This window comes from Neocloeon triangulifer, unplaced genomic scaffold (genome assembly GCF_031216515.1).
Source record: "Neocloeon triangulifer isolate White Clay Creek 2 clone unplaced genomic scaffold, ASM3121651v1 ptg000013l, whole genome shotgun sequence".
Classification (NCBI taxonomy): domain Eukaryota; kingdom Metazoa; phylum Arthropoda; class Insecta; order Ephemeroptera; family Baetidae; genus Neocloeon; species Neocloeon triangulifer.
In genome coordinates, this window is record NW_026775555.1 from 1,100,663 (window position 1) to 1,115,993 (window position 15,331).

Sequence of the window (15,331 nt, forward strand, 5' to 3'; positions counted from 1 at the left end):
TGAGCATAAGTTTTTTCGGCCACAATACCAATTTTTTCTATTTTATTGTGTTTTTGGTCCACTTGTTTACGGAAGGACTTAATTCCATGGGCGTTTTGAAAAATAAGAATTCACGTCATTTGATGTTTTCGCAGATTTTTATTTTTTGCAATGAAAACTTTTGATGACGTGTTTCGCACTCTCTGGCAAACAAACACAATCGGTTTTCCTTGCTCTAGAGCTCTCCAGCGCGTCACACTACTTTGATTTCACGGCCAAGGCTAGAGATTTCGCGCACGGCGTTCTTAATGGCAATTAAAAACTCGAATACACTCGAAAACTCCAAGTACATCGAGGCGTCTGCTTTCCATTCTTTCCGGTTCGATCAATTATATCGGCATTTCTAATCAGCGATCACACGTCGTCTGCGAGATTATGCAAATGTAGGATACTCGGTCAATTACACTTATTGCAAAGACGCGCACTTCAATCATACAATTTTACAACTGTGATTATTTGATCTTATCACCAGAGTGTAATTGAGTGTTCGTTTAGAAGTGGAATAAATAGAGATAAAAGTTAATTTTTCTGCGTACTCACTTTTTTTTATTAATTGACACACTTTCCTAAAATTTAAATTTCCGAAAAAAGTTATTTTTTTATAATTATTTTTTTGTATTCAAGATTAATTAAACTGAGAAAGAAAACTGAAAGTAATACAAAGTAGTACAACAATGCGACGAGAAAGCATGTGGTGGGTCTTCTTTGCTTATTGCCTTGCCGTAATTATCGCACACAGAGAGCGTCAAACAATTACAATTATGTTTCATTTCATCCTTCGCAGCTGTTTAATTTCAATTTCTCCATTCAACAGCAATCACCGTTTTCCACAAACAAATAAAGGCAATTTGATAATTTATTTTTATTTCATCGTCTGCGCCAAAAAAGTAGGCCAGTGACTTTTTTACCCAAAGCAGGTCATGCAGGGAGGTGCTTGCGTGCTTTTTACTTTTCTTCTGCTCTTTGCTTCATTTCACTTTCTTTTCTCCATTCACAGAAAGAGAAAGATTAGAAAGAGTGGCCGATCGACAAAGAACGCTTTTGAATTTTTTACTGCTCTTCCAGGCGAAGAAAGGTTTGACTATTAATAATTTCAATTATAGTTTCTCTCTTGGAAAAATATATTTGCCCAGTCTATTATAAAAACAAGGAAATTTCATTAGACCGTTCGTATGCAACAAAGCATCCAAAGCATCAAGTTGGCTCTGCTCAAGCGACCGTGAGTCACACACAGACACTCTCGGGAAAAAGGATTTTCAGACCGGAACGAACTCATCCGACTCACAATAAGTTTCTGCTGCTGCCTCACGCCTTTTAATTGCACTTGTACCGAGACATTTTGTTCCTTACAAATGTTGCAATTAAGCAGTTCTATGTTTAACTTGAAATTTTTCACAAATTATTTTGACTCAATAATATCAATAATTATTATATATAATAAAATAAGCTTTTATCGTTCTACTTTAATTTTTTTTTTTATTATTCACAAACCAGTAATAGAATAAAAAAAAAACTAGATCAGGAAAATTAGCAAAGTTTAACAATATAATTTTAAAAACTTTAGAAAACGGGTAAAAATCACTTTATTTGATATTTAATTGAAAGAAAATTAAAATTGTTATTTTCAAATATTAATAAACCTAAATTGTTATTAAAAGTACAATTTAATCAGTGGTTAAATAAAAAAACTTCCAAATTAAAAGAAATTAAGAATCCATGCACGAATGCGTCAATCCACTCCCACGCCTATACAGAAACGACTTTGGTCAATATCAAATCTCTCCTCTCTTTGCAAATAAGTGTGTCGCGAAAACGAAAGGGTAGTGAACTGCCAGACTATGGCACCGGCGCGGGTGGCAATTGTAAATAAATTATTATTTACGCTCGCTGGGACGATGAATACCACGCATGCTGATGAGGAGATGAAAGTTTTCGATTTGGTGCCAGCAGCGAACGCCTGATCAGGTCGAATTTATTTCCGCCGCGCGAGCCAACTGGCCGTGAACCTGAATTAAGTTGACCGACACATCTTTCTGGAATAAATCGCAGCGACGCTTTAGAAAGTGTCTTAGCACGTATTCGGCACCGAGACGACTCTAGAATGAAATTGGTTTAATTCAATTCACTGAAGGCGTGCACAAAACCAATTTAGGATGTAATGAGGCTCAGCAAAGAATGTATCAAAATTCAATAAAAAGAGCACGAAAACTTGACTTTGAAGAAAATAAATTGATACTAAAATGTGATCTTGATTAATCAACAAAATTGAAAATTTGCAAAAAGAAAAATTGACAGAGTTTATTTATTCTGCATTCGTTACAGACATTTTTATTCAATTCCAAAAAAGAAAAGCTAACCAAGCGGCAGCCATACCAAAAAACCAGTGATTCTGCTCAGGAAACTTCGTAATTCCCTCTCAATTTTCATCCAGTAAGTTTTAATTTCTTGAAGGTCCCTAGGGCTTATACACGTACAATAATTGCAATCATATACTATCATATAATAGTTGCTTATTTTATAAACAGTTGTTATTTAAAATAATTTCTAGAACAAGAATCTTGTAATGGACTATTATAAACGTTATTGTTTGACTGACGTTGCTGATCGAACTTATAATCCATGATCAGAAAACCGATGTCAAGGTGCATTTTTTTTTCTAGAACTCGGAAATTAAGTTGTCGCGCAAGCAATTTCTATGCTTTCTTTTGTGTTTCATGGATTTACCTTACATGAATCCCAACAAGCAATTGTATTCAACTTAGATAAAAATAAGTCTATGGCAGTGGCAAAGACAGAGAGGGGCGCGGCTAGAGTGCATTGACTTCTGCATAGAGTGTAATTTCTCGCGGGCGCAATATGTATTCTGTGCGCGCAGTGCCGTCATTTGATTGCTGCGGCGCGCACAAAAGAAGAAAAAATGGTGACACGCGCGTCACAAAAGAAAAAACTAGGTGGTTCCGACAGCGATTTGCATAGTGGGAGAAAAGCGAAACTTTTGATTTCGACGATTCGCTTCCTTTTGCAGGGAGAAACTTGAGTGATCCGTGATTTTCTATCAAACAAATTCCTCTCGTATCTTTCGTATTTTAATTTAAATATATATTAAAACGCGTCTAATTCAGTAGAAATCGGTAAACGTAAAATTGTTGATTTCTGTAATTGAATAATTGAAACTATCTGCCAGAAAAGAGAGAGAAAGACGCGGAGAAAAGTGGAACAAAACACGCGGCGCAGAAGAGATGCTGTGCGGTTAGACGCGGTCTCTTTAACTTTGGGTCGCGCCTGAGCCCAAGGTTCCCTTTCTCTCAATGTGTCTGTCTGTGCCACTTGCACGTCGGACACTCTAGTCTGTTGTTCATCGACATCATGCTTTCGTTCACTTTCGCAACGTGGCCAGCAAAAAAATAATACTTTTTTGGTCATTTTATTTCTAATCAGCAGATGTTTGAAAACAAATGACGTGCTTTCTTCTGATTGTTTTTCTCGATTTGCATTATTATCTTGGCCTATCCCACGCTAATTGGCGTTTAATCACCGTTCCGCTTATCAAAGGAACGCGAAAAATGCTCAAGTGTCTTGGGGAAAAATCTAATAGTCCTTCCCACAGCATGGAATAATAATATTATGCGCAATATTTTCGCACTTAAGTGCCAATGAGTAATCGTCGCGCCAAAACATTGGACGTCAGCAAAAAGTGACGCACAATAGGGAGGAAAATTCAGATGTTTTTATACTCGCGTTCTGTTGAAAAACAACTAAAAAATAAATAAATGAATGAAGGAGTGAAATTGAGAGTGGTGCGATCGTCGGATCAGAGATCACGCGAAGCGAGGTCACAAAAGCCATGGCGATCTCGTTTGCGTCACTTTTTCTGCTGGGATTGTGGAACAACAACACATGCACAAAAGAAGCCCTCGGGCCAACTTAAAGCAGCTCATTTTCCTTGCCCGTAATCTGCCTTTTTATATATATATGCACCTGTATTGCACACAAACACACACTCTTGAGTACCGACACATGCACTTTCTTATTGAGTTTTTATATCTTTCTCCATTCCGATTCAGATCTAGCAATACGCACGGTTAGGTCAGGACGCAGCAGGATAATCCCCGCCGGCTAAAAGTTGCAAGGTTGCGCTGGAAAAATGATTCACCGTTTGTTACTTTTATAAAACCTCAAAGCCAAAGTAATTAAAGTTTCCACTAGAATAACTGTTGTTAAAAAAGAGCAAATTTCAAAAATAATATAAATTGATAGAGTACAAAAAAGTGTTAGAACAGACGGGTTACTTTCAAAACCAATCACAAAATTATCATCTACGTAAGTAAAATTTTTACTGCTATATATGCAAAAAAAGATTGGAAAGTTTCATTAAAAATTAAAAAAAAAATCGTATAAAATTTTGCCAAGGAAAAACGCGAAATGTATTTTTATTTCAACTCATTTAATGTCGGATGACAAGCAATAATCAACTCACTGTTGTGTTTGAATGCGTGAAGACAATAAAAATCTGAATATATGGGTATTTGTAAGAATTGGCATTGAAACTGTAATCGTTTTGTTTTTGGGCGTGGAAACTGGCATAAGTTTAAGTGAATCGCACAAACAGAGTCGTTCGTTGTGCGGAGAGTGCGGAAACGCGGATCCACTTTGCCGCCGCCGCGTGTGTGTGTTGGCGGGTGTAAGGTTGGCGCGCTGTAAATTATCCGTCAGCAGGGTCACAGAATCCTTCAAGGTAAATCGCTGTCATCTGAGGGTATTGTAACCTGAGCGCGAGTGGAAATAACAGTCGGGTTCGCTATCGACGAGAAAGACCTTGTTGGGCGCGCTGAAAATAAAACCCTCTCCCTATACATGCAGAACAGTGGATAGAAAAGCGATAAAAAAAATATAAAGGAATTGCTAACGGCGAGTGCGCTTTTTGCCCGTGTTAACTGAAATATAGCATACGGCAGAAAGGCAACGAACTCGCCGTAAATGGAGAAATGAACCGGACGATCCTGTTGATCAGTCAACTGAGCACGGCTGACGATCAATGCAGAGATGAGCAACAGTTGTGTTTTAATGAAGTAAATGTGCTGAAAGGATTTAATGCTAAAAAACAGTTGTAAAAGTTCGTGTCAGATGGATTTTTCTTCTATAGAACCTATCAAAGAAAAAAAAAATAAATATAAAAATTATCAAGTGGTGAATGAGATGAAATAATTTATTTTTTAGTTTCTAAAGATGACAATTTAAAACGATAAAAACAGTCAGTGTAATTTTCTTTCCGCCTTGCTAAGGGAGTTGTTTGACAAGTTCACAAGTATTATATTATGTCAGTGCTGTAATTTGACAATAACTCATACATGCCCCTCTTTAGCATTTTGCAGAAAAGATGCACGAACGAGGAAAACGTTAAGCGAAGCGTATCGCAGTGCCTTGATCTTGTGTACTAGACCAAGGCAACGCACATTTATCGCCACAAATCTTTCAAATATGTAAAAAAGGAATTGTACGTTTGATGAATTATGCAGAGTATTCCTTTCAGCGACAGGCAAAAAATAAATAAGAAAATATGAAACTATGCAAACCATACTTTCCATGATAGATAAAAACTACAATATAATTTAATACAGAGATGTATTTTCTCGGAAATGAAGATATCGGGCTTTTTCCTATGTTGCAAAAATTGTTTTTATTCAAAAACAAATGGCTACACCAGTTTCGATCACGGTCTGCGACCCTATTTCATGAGCAAACGCGAAACTGGTAGAGCCATTTTTTTTTTAATAAAAACAATTTTTGCAACGAGGAAATACCCCGATACCTTTATTTCCATGATCGACTCCTCGACTGTCAACTTCTTCAAACAAATATATTTTCTCGATTTCCAGAAAAAAAGCAAAAAAAAAAAAAAATAAATAAATAAATGACAGAAAAAATTGTTCTCTTTTTGGTGAGTCCAAATTATTAAGTTTATTGACGTGGAATTAAGAGATATTTTTTTTAGGGTCTCAGGCCAAGACAAAGTCTTGTCGGCTGTGCACGTGCCCTTTTTTAGTGGCGCAGAAGGCGCCACTCAATTTTTTCTATTATTATTTTATTTTGTTTTTGGGGTTTTTATTGAAATCAAGCATCATTTGATATGGATTTGATCGTTTCTAGGGTAAGACGAAGCAAAATATTTTATCTAAAATATTTTATTACTCATACGGAGTGGATGCAATTATCTTGAAACAAACATAAAAACGCCACAAGTCGCAATGGGGAATTCTGCTTCTTGATGGAGAGATAATTTTTATTATGTGTGCGATAAGGCAAAATTTTGAATATTCTCGAATCGATAAGAAAAAGCGCGACACGAATAACGTGTCGACACATTAAATCCACGTTTATTCAATAATATCTAAGGATATGATCGCATATTTAACGCGTTTGTTGCGAAGGCTGTCAGGAAGTGGCGCTTATATGGTTGGAAGTGGATGCTCTCGTCCAAGGTGCACCCATGAACCTGCAGTTGCCCTCCGACTGCATAAGAAAACAACAACACACCACTTATTTCTCGCGACGCTTCCTTCTTTTTCTCGCCAACAATCCGCCCCTGTTGTTTTGTCCCGATGCAATTTCCTAGACTTTGTTTACAAACACGCAGGATTCGCACGTGTTCCATTCGTGATTATGCGGAGAGACGCAAAATACTTAAAAATTAAGGAAGGTCGCAAAACAACACACTTCTTGCTGCCCAATGAGATTGCGGTTTCTCCTCTCAGCAGGTGGAAAAATATAGAGACGCATTTCGGCAGCGGAAGGAAGTAGAAGGATCGTTTTAAAACTGTAAACAAGGCAATAAAAAGGGAGTCTAGAAATTTCACACCATCTAACTAATAATAAAATAAAATATATAACCTTGTTGGCTAACAGTTTTGCAATTTGAAACCCTTGTAAATAAAATAAATAGTGTAATGCGATCAGAAGAATCAAAATAAAATTATTTAACTTGGCTGCAATACCAATGCAAGGTTATAAAATCTAGTTGCAAATGACTTTTAGATATTTCTTTTTATTTGTTTTCAAATATGGTTGAATGGTTGGATTATTCAAGTAAAAAAATCTAAAATAAAAAGTTGACGCACAATTTTAATTCTGTTGGTTATATAGACTGGAGACTGGAGTCAATGAACCAAGCTTCAAACGTTTTTTATTATATAATTAATTTCTTTTTGCAAAAGAAGAAAATATTTTCAATTTCCCAACAACTCCTGCAGATTAAAAAAAATTTCTAAAATTCACATTAAAAAATGCAATATTAAAACATTAAATAATTATTTAATTATTTAATGTTTTAATTTTATGGATCTTATTTCTGTGGCTCTCATTAAAAATTGATAAAATTTTTATTTACCTCCGATTTATGCTTTAATTGCGACAATTACGTAGAGGCTTTGTGTGGTTTCTTACCATATCTACTTGGAAACATGAACGATTTGCATGGAGAACTAGGAAGTGATATTTATTATTATTGCAAGGAGGCGCGTCGTGCAAGTATATAATAATCATTACACACCACGCTCGAAGGAGCACCGAGGGCAAATGCACACTGGAATACCGAGAGAGAGACTTGTTGAGCTCAAGAGAGAGATTCGCGCAACTAGTTTGTGCAAAAAGCGAGTGCCTCGTGACAGTCAACGAACTAGCGCGGCTAGAAATAAATAAATCGCGAGGATCGCACCGAGTCAGTCTTGACCTTACCTGAAAGAGTTGTGCTGCAAACACAACAACCTTCGCCACCTGCCTGATTTCTTCCTTTGCTCGCGGGAAACAAACACACACACGCGCGCACTGGAATTATCGCAATCACGCGGAAACACTTTCCGCCTAATGAATTTGAACTTGCTCTTACAGCACGGCCCAAGCGAAATTTCCATTCGCAGCCGGTTAATTGTTATTCAAAACAGTTAAAATGATTCTCGCAAGTGGCATTGAACATTAATAAGAAAAAAAATTGACTAAAAAAAAACAATTATTTACTGTTTCAAATCTAGAGATTTAAATATTTTTAGTTTATCTTATCATACATAGGAAAAAACAAATTAAATTTAAAATAAATTGAAATGAATATGGAAAATTTAATCTATTTATTTATGACATAAAAATTATATATATTATTAAAATCGTCCAAAGTATCTACTTTTTGTTCACTATGTAATATCTGATTTTCTTTTCAATTCCAGAAGGTGGAATCAAAATCAATTCTATTTAAGTTAATTAGATTTTCTACAAAGTACAACTTTAGAAGTGAGATTGATCGGCGCCTTCACGATTCAGTTAACCGTGACAATAATTAGCGAGAGAGCCAACTACGCTTTATTTTTGGCTCACCTTCAACTTGAAACAACGCGCGCTCGCTCGCTATCCAATTTATTTCAATTGTTGGAAGTGTCACGATCGTGCTTAAATAACAGTAACAATAACAACAACAATCAAGGGAAATACTCCAGGAAGAGAGCGGGCGAAAGAAATATAAAATCTAGATCTGCGCGACCCCGCGCAAGTTGTCAACCTCAGATTGCGAGGCTAATTTTCGGTCAATTTGCAAGGATGAATATTTGAGTCGCTTCGCATAATATAGGTGGAAATTATTATGTGTTCGATTATGTCAAAATGAAGCTCTCACGTCAGCTAAGATTCTCATCACACAAGCCGGCTAAGTGCTCGGACGAGTCGCGCGATAAATTACATCATAATTTGTGAGAGACCCATAACAACATATTATATGATACTCGGCAATCTTTATAACACGAATTGAGCTTTTAATTAACTGTTAAGAGGCTTAAATCTCACATAGGGGAAGCTATAAAAGGCGACGCGCGTCGGCGAATTATAAAAATAATACCCAAGGATCAAATGTTAAGGCTTACAGTTATAGGGCAAACAAAGAAAGTGCAAATTTAAGAAGCAATACAAGAAGTCAGTACTGAGCTTTTCATTTCTTTATTCATTTTTCTCTCTAAAAAAAATAATAATAATGACAATAAAAAGTAAAAAATTAAATGATATATATTTAAAACAACCTTCAGCTCCATTCAGATAATATCTCAATTAAACTGTGTTATTTACAGCAGAATTATTGAGCGCAGTTTCTTTTAAGGCCATTTCGTTGGGTTCAAGAACAAAAAGATTTTGTGAGGAATTTCGAGGCACCACCCATGACGTAGAAGAGGGCAAAAGTCAGCCGCTCTTTATCACACTCGGCCCATATTGCATAAGAAAAATTCGCGAGGAAATTCGCGCACTGATAAATACGCTTCGTTTTTTTGATTGGTTTTATAATTTGAACAGTTAGTTAAAGTCGGATTTTCCTCGATGGGTTTTTTATTGAGAAAAAACAATATCTGCTCAACATGCTTTTGCTGCATGCCATAATTCATGAGCTTTCTTCAGCGGTGGTCTTAAAAGACCTATTGAGGAACAAATAATAATATTGCTGACCTTAAATCCAACTAAAATCATCGATTCTATGGAAAAAAATTAAATAATAATTATAAATACACTCAATAAGAAAAAATGAACAAAATCACAAAATTACTTAAAAAGTTTTTAATAAAAATTTTGATTTTAAAACTAAAAACATTTGGTGTTATTGCTGTGCTGCGATTGCGGAGTAAAATTAATAAAAATAGAAACAACAATCGAATTATTCTTGGGGCAATAACAGAAAAGACAATGGAAAGTTAAGCAGAGCGCGAGGTCGGCAAGGATAATCGCGATGCATCCTGAGGATCAACCCGCAGACGTGAACCTGAGCGTCCAAGGTCCAGGCAGATCGGGTTTGCTTAGAGGCCACAGAGGAAAAATATATATCGCATCTCGTCGACGACTTCCTTCCTCTCCGGAGGAGGTGGTTGGCATTGTCATTGCCAACCTGCTGCTTATTTGGACCCGCCGCGAGGTCGCGATATTCTACTCTTTTCGCCACTTTTGCGATTGGAAAAAGAATAAAAAAAGGACGAGATTAAAAGCGGCACGAGAGGACAGGCGGTCGAAAAACGGCTGGGCTCTCGGAGAGGCGGCCAGACCGACGCTCGACCTCGGCAACTGGGTCAAGAGCGACCGGCGCGTACTGTACGCGGTTCCTTCCGGCAAACCACTCTCGCTGCTCTGCGCGCTCCACCCAACACTTGCTCTTTTCGGGTGTGTGCCGAGCAGGGGAACTCAAATACAACTGTACAACTCCCGTAATATTTATAATTAAGTAACCGGGCTCAGAGAGGTCAAATTTATACTCCACAAAGTTTAATTAAAATATTATATTATCGTTTATCGATTAATTTATTTACGTTTTCCCAGAGTCCTTGATTTTTAAATTAACATTTTTTTGTTTATTATTTATAATAAGACTTTGAATTATTATTTTTTTCTCAAAATTTAGGTATAATTTCATATTCAACCAGGATTTAATTGATTCTTTATATATAAAAATACACACGAGTATTTAGGTGATTATATTAATGATTTGTAAAATTTTAATAAAGGAACAATTGAAATCAAGTTTTATTTTTAATTGAAATATAAGATTTTTAAAACAAAACAAGTTTAAAAAATAAGCTGCAACTAGAAAAATTCTCTTAATTTATGAAGTTTTTAGTTTTAATGAGCTCAAACTATTAGGATTTCCAACTTTTTAATAAGACACTTTACAAATTGATCGGAAAATTTCAAAATTGCACTGAAAAAAATTTGGGCCAAGTATACTGCTTTAAAATTGTGTCACGAACGCACCCTGAAAATTTCAATTCAGATTTTTGATGAATGGATGGAAAATATTTTTTAGAAATTTCCGTGGAAAAGTAGGCCGTCAAATCCTATGACTGTTTCCCAATTTTTTATCATTCTGATGGGACAGTGAAAAAATGACTCGTGTAACCATTGCGCATCTCATTTTGTATTGTTTTTCTCTTTACTTCACAAATTTAATATGACCTGTAAAATGGAGCTTATTTGCAAAATCTTATATAAAAAATGTTACTTGTTATTTTTATATTGAATATCAAAAAGCCACCCACCCTTGAAAAACAAATGAAGATGAAGCAAATAATATGTAATCGAATCTCATGCTATGACACAATTTGCCTGATCAGTCGCAATATTGCTTGTTAATTTCATATGCTCTCTTTGGTTTCACTCCATTTTAATATTCCCAGTCAATGGCACAAATTGGATAAAAAGGGCTTTCGGCGTCACCGACCGCCTCCAGAGCAATTCATAATCGCCCCACACTATGTTATTCACTCGGCGGTAAGAAGATGACGTGTAATTTTTTCAACCCCTGTCGCAAGAAGACAAAGTGGAGTGAGGCGAGCACTTGCACGGCTTGCAAGCCTTTGAAGGCATCCCTTAATTGCGGTCACCGCAGCTTATGCAGCTCGCACTGCGCGACCATATAAGGAAATTTTTCACCTCATCGCCAACGTCGTTATGTCAGACGGAAGCAAATTTTGAGACGCAGAAAAAGCGCAATTTGTTTACCGAAACGCAGTAATAATATCAATATTTCTCGACCTTGCAGGCGTATTTTTTGGTCGGACCGCATCTAACAAGCCGCCTAGAATGCATTTTGAAATGCAGCGGCCGGCCTTTAGAGGGTCTTTATCTTGGCTAATTGAGTCAATATATAAAGAAGCGCAATATAATTGGGACACACAACCTGTTGACTTCAAAGAGATTTCCAGCAAGGTCGAAATCTTAACGCTGAGAGAATTGGATTTTCTTTCAAAATCCTTAAGAAATCATTTCCGTATCATGATTTGGCACAACTTTGTGAATAAAGAGAGAATAACTCGTGTACTAGTACTTATAGAATTAGTCATTTGTAACGCAATTAAATAGGTGCAAACAGTCTGATAATCACTCTTTATCGGCGAGATAGGGTTTTTAAAGAAATATAAAATCAAATAACAATAAATTAAATTCAACGTCGAAAAATTAAAAAATTAAATCAATTATTTAATCTCTTACTAATATTTTTAATTTACTTTTAGAATATATTTTTTTCATCTGTAATTTATTCCAATTTATTTCTTTTTTCTGGTTTTAATTTGTATTTGTTTAACTAACACAAGTTGATTTAATTGGCTGACAACTAGCGATCTAACGTCAGCATCGTCTGCGTTTGCTGATGTGGACCCGAGGAACGCAAACGTGGCTTTGTTGCTAATTTTAGGGAGCCAACAGAGCACACGAGCGCGTGGTTTGTTTTGCTTTTACACGTATCCGAGGCGGGCCGACCCAAACAAACACGCAAAAATAGGCTAAAATTTTCGCACATCGCGGTGGCGTGATTAAAATAAATTAAAAGGACAGTCAGGGTGTTTTGTTCGCATTTTTTTTTTTTTTTACTTTGGTGTGCGTCTCAGTTTCAATCGCGCTAATAAATAATCTAATTTGGCCGGCGTGGGTGTTTACGTCACTCGGCGGCGGCGATCCACCCTGGGTGCGAGAGGGCGCGGGGCGGTCCATCTGCAGTCGGCGCGGCCGGCGCGCCAGAGTGGGAGAGCGCAAGATATAAAAGGCACGGCGGGCGGCGGGCGATGCAACAACTCTCGAGACCACCAGCAGTGGAACACCTCGCACTTCCACCAGCAGCAGAGAGCAGCAGTCTGCACTCGCCGCGCGGCGCCCGTTAGTGCTCTTTGTGGTTTTGACTCCGCGTGTGCAGCGAACGTCTAGGCCGCATTTTGACCGAATAATCATGCCCGTTCCAAGTGGTGACGTGATCGTGCTGCAGCAGCAGCCCACTCTGCAGCTCGAGGACGTGTTCAAGCTGCGCTCGGACACGCGGGACAGCATCTCCTCGACCGACAGCGACGTCTCGCTGTCGTACGACGACGACGGCGGCGCCGCGTCGCCGCCACCGTCGACCCAACTGCTCGGCGTCGCCGCGTCCGAACTCAGCTCGGCGTCCGACTCGGAGGGTTGCAAGGACTCAGGGTGCGAGGCGCCCGCCGACGAGGACACCTTCGTCGCGCCGGACGAGCAGCTCGCCGCCAGGATCGTGCAGCAGGTCGAGTTTTACTTCTCCGACGTCAACATCACCAAGGACGCGTTCCTGCTCAAGCACGTGAAACGCAACAAGGAGGGCTACGTCTCGCTGAAACTCATCTCGAGCTTCAAGAGGGTCAAGCACCTGGCCAAGGACTGGCGGGTGGTGGCCCACGCGCTCGCCACCGGCTCGCGCCTTCTGCAGGTAAACGAAGCCCAAACCAAACTGCGCCGCATCGCGCCCCTGCCCCGCTACGACGACACGGCGCCCTCGCGCACCGTCGTCGCCCTCGAACTGCCCCTCGAGAAGCCGACCATCGAGAGCGTCGTCGACCTGTTCGCGCCCTGCGGCAAGCTCGCCCTCGTGCGCATCCTCCGTCCCGGCAACCCCGTCCCGGCCGACGTGCGGCCCTTCGTGGCCGCCCTGCCCGAGCTGGCCACGGCCGTGTGCGCCCTGGTCGAGTTCGAGGACGCCGACGGCGCCCGGTGCGCCCTCGACCGGCGTCCCGCCTGCGCCCAGGCCGCGCCGCTCACGCAGTGGGCCGCCATGCGGGTGCTCGCCCTCACGCAGAACAACTCGGTGGTGTCGTCCGCGCCCCCTCAGCAGCAGCAGCAGAAGGAGCGCAAGAAGCGCAGCGCCAAGCCCAAGCAGCAGCGTCCGCCGTCGGCCGGCTACGAGTCGGCGTGCGCGTCCGACGCAGAGTTCGACACGTCGCGCCGTCGCAGCTCGACCGCGTCCAGCGTCTCGTCGTGCCGCTCGTCGCCGCTGGCCAGCCCGCTGCGCCTGCAGAACATCCAGATGTCGCCGCTGTACCAGTTCGTCAACGCCGAGCCGTACGTGCCGCGTCGCCAAAGCGCCTGCTACTACCCGCAGCCGGCCAGCCCTCTCACGGCCCGCCCCCGCTCCAACACCACCCCCAACGTGCTGCGAACCCTGCCCGAAAACGTGTTGCGTCTGCCCCGCGGCCCCGACGGCACCAAGGGCTTCAGGCAGCGGCTGATGCAGCAGGCGGCGAGGGCTCGCTCCGTCTCGACGCCCGTCTGTCCCTCCGCAGTGCTCGCCCATTGAAACTAAGACTGATCTGAATGCACGAACGTCTGAATGTGTCCGGTGCGTGAGAGACAGAGATGAAGCGTTTGAATGTGAGAGAGCGAACGAGCGAGCGCCACGCTCGACTATAAACACTGTGATTTTATTACAAACATGAAATGATCAATTCCTATATTTAAAACATTTCGTGGACAAAAGTGTGTAATAAGTGAAAGATGATTTGGCATGCCCGATCCAGCATGTTTCTATTTTTGATCTTGAGACAAAATTACATCATGATTTTAATGTGTAAATTGTACGCGCAGCTGCACCAACGAGAAAATCTTGTGTGTGAGTCACAATTATAATTGAAAGCTGCTTTTTTTTGTGTAAAACAAGCGAAACACATTTGTATTTGTGTCTCTTTGTGCGGATTTGCATTCTCCCACGCCATAGTTTGTAGATAAATTATTATTTTAGAGAAAAAAAACTCAATAAAACGAATAAAAACTAATAAAAAGAACGACCTCTGCCATTTTTACTTCCTGCTAACCTTTCTTTCTCTTGTGAACGATCTTGTGCATTCCGGAAAAACCTCTAAAATATAATCACTTCTCTTTTCGTTTCGCTATTGAGAGGCTCTTGTACAGTTGTAAATGAATAAAAAAAAAGTTGACGGCCTTACGCTCACTAGCATAATATAACCTCCAACTCTAAAACGCAGGCAGGTCTTCAACCTGTACCATTTAATATATAATCGAGCGGGCATAGTTCGCAAAAAAAGCCGAAACGAGCGGCGAGCGCTCCAAGGTCTCGCCACATCGCATCATTGACCCACATTCGAGTCGCTCGCGAGTAGGAACCGCGCTTGCACTCTCTTTCCATCGCCTATTAGCTCTGCTAGAAATTAATTAAAAAGAGTAAGCAGGCTTGAACTTGCACTTGAAATTCATCTCCGACGGCGCAATGAATGGTCGGGGCTCACTGACCGACTCCGCTACTTCTCGGGTGGACAATAAAAAAACTTTCTCCGAGGCAAGAAATAAAGAAAGTTCAAGACTAGGCAGGTCGCACTAATTTGCGTGCTTGGCATTGAAATCCAACTTGATCTTCGCGGGTGAAAATTGATACCAGCCACGTAGTCATATCGATTTCTGCTGATTTCTTTTCACAAACTTCCAAGGATGTTGCTATCGGTCACGAAGAAAATTCTTTTCTCTAATTGGTTGGCAAAATCGCTAA

The 15,331-nt window shown here is 40.0% G+C and overlaps 1 protein-coding gene across 1 annotated transcript; it reads left to right on the forward strand.

Annotated features, from left to right (window-relative positions):
* Nucleotides 1–12,602: 12,602 nt before the first annotated feature.
* LOC132198995 (la-related protein 6) lies at nt 12,603–14,612 on the forward strand. The gene has a single exon (XM_059623359.1). The coding sequence runs from the start codon at nt 12,770–12,772 to the stop codon at nt 14,126–14,128; it is 1,359 nt and encodes a 452-aa protein (XP_059479342.1). The 5' UTR covers nt 12,603–12,769; the 3' UTR covers nt 14,129–14,612.
* Nucleotides 14,613–15,331: the final 719 nt, after the last annotated feature.

Bases quoted from the DNA above. Each gene is read 5' to 3' on its own strand.
- LOC132198995 (XM_059623359.1), top strand. From the start codon at position 12,770: ATGCCCGTTCCAAGTGGTGACGTGATCGTGCTGCAGCAGCAGCCCACT.